Source organism: Theropithecus gelada, chromosome 15, assembly GCF_003255815.1.
Source record: "Theropithecus gelada isolate Dixy chromosome 15, Tgel_1.0, whole genome shotgun sequence".
Taxonomy (NCBI): Eukaryota; Metazoa; Chordata; class Mammalia; order Primates; family Cercopithecidae; genus Theropithecus; species Theropithecus gelada.
In genome coordinates this window covers 107,097,932-107,106,024 of record NC_037683.1, presented here as the reverse complement: position 1 = coordinate 107,106,024, position 8,093 = coordinate 107,097,932, and the positions used below count along the sequence as shown (strand labels likewise).

Here is an 8,093-nt window from a genome sequence, read left to right as displayed (position 1 = left end):
AAAAAAAAATGATAAAGCAACTCATTAAATCAAAACCAGAGGCTACTGTCAGACTGCTTTCTAAAGATCAGGTAAGTAGGAACCCATCTTCAAAATGTAATTTTTCTCTAAAATAGGCAATCTCAAGAGTAAAATATCTTTTCATTTTAATGAAGAAAGCCGAGTGGCAAGGGCTTAGCAGGCTTCTCTTACTGTATAAGTTTCAGTGGATGTATGAAACTTTTATTTTCATTGCAAAAGGTTTTATGACATTTAAGTCTTATTGGGACATTATTTTTAGTGACAAGCTTTGAACAAAGGCTTGTCAAGCTCCAACACTGAATGGTTCCATTGTGATTACTTATAAATCAGTTTTATTGTCAGTGTTGAGGTAATCAGAGATTAGCTCATGCCTAAAAGCATAACTAAAAAAATAATGCATCACTGAGAAACAGGATTTTGTTGAATTTTTCTCCTGCTACTTTATCTATAAACAATTTGCAGCCATCTAGCATTGAGAAAAGCTCTCTTAGGTAACATGCTAATCTTGTGCCATTCATAAAAAGCATCAAAGAGAATGTTGTTCTTGATTTACCTGCACTGAAAATATACTAATGCTTGTTAATTTGGAACAATAATAAAGATCCTATGAGTAAGCTGTCATTTTTAAATGGACCCCTCAATTACATGGGAGCTGTTAGATGTCATGAACTTGTGGCTTGCACTCAATCTACATTATATTGTCCCTGGATATTTTTTCAGACATCTGGAGACTGGCCTGAAATAGCACCCAATCATATCAGCAAGCATTCTCCATTTAAGAGAAAATAGAGAAACTTTATCTGTATTGAATTATGATATATGGTAGTTTTCATGGAATCCAGAGTGATGAAGCTGGGAAGCTGGTTGAAGATATGACTAAGTAACTCAGCACAGATATTCTGAGTTACATAAATAAATGAAGCGAGCTCTACCACCAGCAGCAATTTGTCTCAAAGGGCATTATTAAGCTCTCTGAAGTAAGAAAAGGCAATAGTGGCAAGAAATCATGTACTTCCTCTAAGTGTGATATACTAGAGAGCATCGTATGATAGTAATAGAGCTGGTTCAGCCTTTTCCAGAGGACAGATGTGTAATATTTTTACTAAGTTATGGACAGCACAGTGCTCTTTTAATGCCATCATAACATTTAGTGCTAAAGGGACCTCAAGGTCCCTGAGAAGGCACTTTGACTGGGCGGCTTTGCCAGGTTAAGAGTCCCATAGGCAGTTAACATGAGCAGAGAGGAGGGCACAGCATGGGGTCCATCAGACTCCACATCTCACGTCATACAGTTATGATTAAGACTTCTCAGGCCAGGTGCGGTGGCTCACACCTGTAATCCCAGGACTCTGGGAGGCCAAGCTGGGAGGATCACTTGAGCTCAGGAGTTCAAGACAAGCCTGGGTAACATGGCAAAACCCTATCTCTACAAAAAAAAAAAAAAAAAAAAAAAAAAATTAGCCGGATGTGAGGGCGTGTGCCTGTAGTCCCAGCTACTCAGGAAGCTGAGGTGGGAGGATGGCTTGAGGCTGGGAGTGGAGGTTGCAGTGAGCTAAGATCATGCCACTGCATTCCAGCTTGGGCTACAGAGTAAGACCCCCATCTCAAAAAAATAAATAAATATAAATAAATGAAATAAAAAAGACTTTTCTCTGTTAATTCAGCGAGGTAACGGATACGGCTGGCCCAAGGTAAGTTCTTAATATGTGTGTGCCCTTAACCTTCCTATTTCTGTTGAACTGAATTTTTCAACCTTATCATTTCTCCCAATAGGTGAGATTTCTGTCCTCTGGGCTACAAAGAACTCCTCATCCAAATATGGGAAAGTAGGAATCTTGTCAGCTTGGAGATTTTCCTCAGCTATTCCTCTTAGAACTCACCTATCCCAACCCCCCAGTGTTTGGTCATGCTGAACTGACGGAAGGAGTCTGCACTAACTAGAGCTTGGCTCAGTGACTCAGCCGACAACTCAATCTGCCTGTCAGGAAAATCTAAGAGCAAAACCTTGTCTTTATTATCAGATGTCCTAGAGCATCAAGGTAAAGAAGTACAAGACTAGGATTATGGGTTGTTCTTTTTGCTTTTATTCAAATAAATACAATACTTATATATAGCCTGATTAATTTCCCTTGTCATATCTCTTTTTTCAGGTTTCAGGCTTAGAATTTTAGACGTGCAATGCTAAGGTCACATCATAACTGTTCTCTAAGTTGAAACAAGTATTTCAACAGGCAAATAGCGAACTCGCCGAAAGACCTGTGGGTCACTTGCCCAAATGAGGCCAACTGAGATGAGAACAAACATCTTTTTTTTTTGTAAAAACTGTATTTTTATAGTGTACCTTTGGATAAAATGTATTGTTTCTTCCCCTTCTTTCCCAGGCCAGGCACTTGACAGCACAGTGCTCTCTTAATGCCATCATAAAGAGGATGGGCAACCCACTTAATTAACATCCATTGGACTTGATTTCCCAAGAAAATTAAAACAGTGTGAAAGAACACTGCATTTAGCATTTGGCATTAGAGTTAGTGAGACTGATAATGACTGAAATATTTTTGATGTGCTAGAGGTTAATTCAGAAATGTAGGACTGGAGAAATTTCATTTGTTCTAAATGAGTCTTGCTTCCCCTGAATTCTGTCTTTACGTAGTAACTTCTTTAGTTTGAAATTAGTCTGATTAATATCACCTTTACTGGGAAAAACTATTATCCTCTCTGTGGCTTGGCCTCTGGTATCTCCACATATTAATTTAAATAAAAGTATGGCTTCAATTGCTAATTGATGGTTCAGCTTACAAGGAACTAGTCTAGGCAGCTACCCTTCTTACATGAAGCCAGTTAGGGCTAATGCAACCTGTATGGTCAACTTCAGTTTAAAAATCTTAATTCTCATTGTAAGAAAGCAGCCAAGTATCGAACCTTGAGGCAAGTGGGTTTATGGAGTGGCAGATTTGGGAGTGTGGGGCCAGGGCCACACTGCTCATGCTAATACACCATCAGCACAAACAGTGGCCCAGTCTTGACTTCCTCCAGCTCCAAGAGTCACCTCTGCAGAGGGGCTGTGGCACCTCACGGAGTAGGGCTGGCACAGAGCCCCTGCCCTGCACGAATGTCCCTGTGGAGTCCCTGGGAGGACAGAGGCAAGCCCTGCTTCTTAGCAACTTCCCACACTTCCTGCCTCTGATCCCACTTCCTCTCTGTAAAGATGCTATTTGGCTTAGCAGCAACCCAAGGGAGTGGGAATAAGGCTTGGTGTGTTGAGAACTGCTCCTGCCTCCTTTTGACAGCCAAGGCTGGCAAGGTTGTTTGGAAATCTGACAAAGAGCAAGTCTACTTTCTACAAGTAAAAAATCCCAACCACTTCACGGTCACTCCATTAAAGTAAAACTAAATCTCTCTGAAAAATAATATGCTTTGAAACCCTCTGTTACATTTATAAAAAGAAAAGGAAAAACAAAAAATTTCAAAGTTAAAAAAGACCATTTAAAAATATTATAGCAATAGCCTTCTTCGTAACAAATATAAAACAGCTTAAGACACTTGGTGACTTTCTTAGTTCATTTGTGGGGGAATGGACACACAATAAGGTTTTACTACTGAAGCTAGCTATTTGGTAAAAACTCTAGGAAGAGTTCCATCAAGAAAATGGTTATTTTGGAAAGACAAATTATGATTATTTCCAAAACGTCAAAAGGAATAAGAATGTAAACACTATATACTTAAAATGTTAATGCAATAATATTAACTCAGTCAAATAAAGAAAGTGGCACCAAATTTATGGCAATTTTTCAAAACAAAAATGTAGCTCAAGGATATTTAAAAATAAATAATTGGTTCAAACAGGGACAACCATTCTCAGCACAAATCAACGACATTCAAAATAAAGTGCTATGAGAAAAAGTAGCCCCACAAACTTCGACTTATTCACATATGAACAGAGATACTATCTGGATCTTTAGGTCTGAAATATTCACCACGAGGGAAAGCTAGAGGCCAGGCTTAGGGCCATCTTTTGTCATTTTTCTTTTTTCTTCCAGCGTGTGCTTAAATATTTTCTTCAGGGTGTTGTAAACTATTGGTCCATTTTCAGAATCAAAATTAACCTGGTGATAAAGAAATTTATATTCAGGACACTGTAACAAGAATTTTAACTAGTTCCTATTTTGAGAGAAGGAGGGGGTGGAGAAAAAAACAGACTTACGAACAAAACTCTATATAAAATACATATAATAAATTTCACACATTTTAGTTGAAAGACTATATTAGAACTGCCAACCATGTCAATACCAAACTTATGAATGAAAACCCCAAAATTAAATCTAGTGCCTGGATATTTAGTCCAATTATACACACCCAGACATGAAGCAAGTCAACAGTGGGTGTGAAGTGAATTTTTTGAGACTATTATTGATGGTATAAGGGAAAAGTTTCCTGTATTAAAACAGCACATCAGCTGTATACGTCCTGCTAAGAGGCCCTGTGGCCACTCTGGACAGAATCAGAGTGACGTGAATAGAAGCCCAGCTCCCCACCTGCTAGCTATGTGCCCTCATCTCATACCCAACCTCTCTGGACCTCGATCTCCTCCTTTGTAAAACAGAGATAATAATACCCACCTTCATAGGATAGCGTATCTGTGAGTCTAACATATGTTTGGCACATATGTACAAATCTCAACTGGTCAGGCGTGGTGGCTCACGCCTGTAATCCCAGCACTTTGGGAGGCGGAGGTGGGAGGGTCGCTTGAGCCCAGGAGTTCGAGACCAGCCTGGGCAATAGAGCAAAACCTCATCTCTACAAAAAATTAAAAAAAATTAGCCAGGCATGGTGGCACGTGCCTGTTGTCCCAGCTACTTGGGAGGCTGAGGTGGGAGAAATGCGTGAGCCCAGGAGGCAGAGGATGCAGGGAGCTGAGATTGTGCCATTGCACTCCAGAGTGGGCGACAGAGTGAGACCCTGTCTCAAAAAACAAACAAACAAACAAACCCCACCTTGATAAAGGTAAATTTCCTTTCCCCTTGATGGGAGAGCACTATTTACACATATTTGCATTTTTTTCACCCAAGTTTACCATACTCTGGGTTAGGAGTGATGGCAGAACTGAGAACCAGAGCAAGTACCCACCCTCAGCCCCCTTCCCAGAATAGTGTGTGACTCCCTGGGAAAGAATCAGTGTCACACAATCACTGCTTCTCTCCTTCTGGAATTTCTCCTCTGATAAATTTTGAAAATGGAAGGTTGTTCCCTCTGTCAACAACTGTAAAGGATCTGACTTTGACCTGTTAGCTTGCCAGTGTTACGGACACTGGTAGAAGATACGAGATTTCTGGGTCAGAGACAGACAACTTTTATTTCTCACAGCTGCACGTGCTTCATGTTCACATGGGTTCTCTTTGTCTCCCAAGTCTCATGGGGGCAATGCAGAGGGGCCTAGGTGGAGGCTGCACAAGCACGGGGTTTGCCTCATAGCTGAGGAGCCCCAAGCTTAGGAAACTCCAATGTTTCACAAGCGGGCTGCAAAAAATTCTGCCAACCTTTGCCCTGAAGCGAAACATTTTTATTATCCGGGAAGTCAGAACGTGTGCCTTCTGTTCTCCAGGCAGAGCTCTCCAGACACTAGTGAAGAGTTGATCCCCAAAGAGAGTGGTCAGGGCATCTGCTCATCAGACTATGAAGAGACCTGAGAGACCCAAGGAAAACTGTCTCCTAACATTTTCTATAGAGGGATTTTGAACAATTGCTATCTCTAACTTTTCCTTCATATCCCCTTAAAAGGCCAACAGAAGTTGTAAAGAATTCCTACTGCTTTCAGAGAGACCAATCTTAAGATTTTTTTTCAGTCAAGCTCAGAATTTAATTTTATCTATAACTACACTGTATATCCTATTTGCAGAAAAACTCATTAATATTAACAATGGTCTGAATTGTTTACCTTTTTTTTTTTGAGATGGAATCTCACTCTGTTGCCAGGCTGGAGTGCAGTGGCGCAATTTTGGCTCACTGCAACCCCCGCCTCTCGGGTTCAAGCCATTCTTGAACATTCTACAGGCGCCCACCACCACGCCCAGCTAAATTGTTGTATTTTAGTAGAGATGGGGTTTCACCATGTTGGCCAGGATGGTCTCGATCTCCTGATCTCATAATCTGCTCACCTCAGCCTCCCAAAGTGCTGGGATTACAGGCATGAGCCACCACTCCCGGCTCTGTTTACTTTCTTAAACACCAAACTACAACCTTCTTCACATGGTGGGTAGCCTTTCAGTCTATGAAAATGTAAATACAGATGTAAAGGACCACATGGTTTGGATTTGAGACTACTGACTCTGGAAACAGTTGAGAACAGATTGAAAAGATGTCAGTGGTTAGTGCCATAGAATCCAGATGAGGAAAAAGGAAGGCCTGAAGTAAGAACATCACTCTGGAAAGAGTGGAGGGGAAGCAGACTGGACAAATATTAAAAAGGAAGAATCTTCACAACTTGTGAATGAGTATAAATAATAACTTATTAATGTTACCACAGATGTTGTCATTCAAAAGCTGGGTTCTTTAACGACACTTTCATATCAATGAGACGTAACAAACAAATTATAGATACTTTCATATCAATGAGAAGTAATAAACAAATTATAGTTGATGGGGTAAGGGGAAACTTTTCTCTCGGTAAGAACCTGGCTGCTGCTTCTTTCTTCAGCCAGGAAAAACTGCTGCATCCAAAAGGATGGGCTTTTAGAAATAAAACCTGTTTTTTTTTTTTTTTTTTAACTCTTTCCTTAGGATTTGCCAACCAGGACTCAGTACTGAATCAGCAATGTGGGATGTTTACTCTTCAATAAATGGTTTCTTACTTAAACCCAAGGTAGAACTGGCTCGACAAGCAAAGATTCTCTGACTCTGATTAGGCACATGATCTAAAAATATGTATTCAATACTCAGTTGTTTCTCTCTTTCTTTTATATAAAAGCTCTTTGTTCCAACATTCTCCTTCAAAAAACCCACAGTTCAGTTTTTCCTAAGATCATTGTTTGGAAACTTTTTTTTTGGTTAAAACTCTGCAACTACTTAGAAGAAATGTCAAACAGATTTCCATGAAGGGAAAACGTACACATACATGTTTTATTTTAGAGGAGGATGGTGACCTCTGGATTCTGATTTACAAAGATGATGCTGATCTGTGGTTCAGAGAGGGGAAAGAAGAGTGTGACCCACCTTAGTGAACGCCTTAATGGCATGGGCAAGGAAAGCTTCCTCCACATCCATGGGAATTGTCTGCAGGTTCACTATGCAGTGCAACACGCAGAGAATAGTCTGGTGCTGTCCCTGTTTTTGTAGAAATCAAAATTTTAAAAATGTGTTCAAAAAATGCCTCAATAAATCGATTCAAAACTATCTTAGAGTCAAGAATTGGTTTGTGACCAAGTACTCGTAATGTCAAATGCCAAAATATCTAACAAAATATCTAAACATCAACAAATGTTTATTGTTATGTGTTAATATAATTTGAAAAGTTTTCAGGAGATAATATCAAAGCTGGCTAGCTATTGCACAAAGTAAAACTAAATTTGAAGATCAGTGCAATTTTAAACCAAGTGTTTCTCTTGCCGTGAATTGAATAGATTTTCCCATTCTTGTTGTTTCTGGATATGATCATGTCAGTTGTCTAGTAGATGGCGACATGTCATAGAGATACATGGACTAACTAACTGGGCACTGAGTGGTCAGGATCTGGGTACCCAGCCACTGCAGATGATATGGAGGGAGGCGGGTAGACAAAGAAAAGGACAAGGGCAACCCCAGTCCCCCAGGAGCAATGCAGTGCTTAAGTGCTTAGCCTCCAACCTAAGGGGGTAAGATACTTAAAAATGCGCCCACTGACTTCACTCCTGGGGGCTGTTCACCTTAGCAAAGGAGAAATTCCATCACCTTCAGCAATACATATCCAAGATGTAATATACAGAGATCCACTAATTTCAATTCTGAAAACCTACAAGAGCATAATCTATAATAAAGAAACACCTGCAAGCAAAATTATCATTACAATGATGCCTATGAAAGTAAAAAACGTGAAGCAATAT

The 8,093-nt window shown here is 40.0% G+C and overlaps 1 protein-coding gene across 4 annotated transcripts in view; it reads right to left on the bottom strand.

Moving 5' to 3' along the window:
• Positions 1-2,082: 2,082 nt before the first annotated feature.
• The window catches only part of PTPDC1 (protein tyrosine phosphatase domain containing 1), an 83,821-nt gene continuing 77,810 nt past the window's right edge, over positions 2,083-8,093 (bottom strand). For all 4 annotated transcript variants that reach the window (XM_025360715.1, XM_025360716.1, XM_025360713.1 and 1 more), the window contains 2 exons: positions 7,228-7,338; positions 2,083-4,124 (listed from right to left, as the gene is read on the bottom strand). In XM_025360715.1, the coding sequence (XP_025216500.1) occupies positions 4,008-4,124; positions 7,228-7,338 (228 nt within the window). In that variant the 3' untranslated portion in view covers positions 2,083-4,007. The remainder of the gene's footprint in view (positions 4,125-7,227; positions 7,339-8,093) is intronic.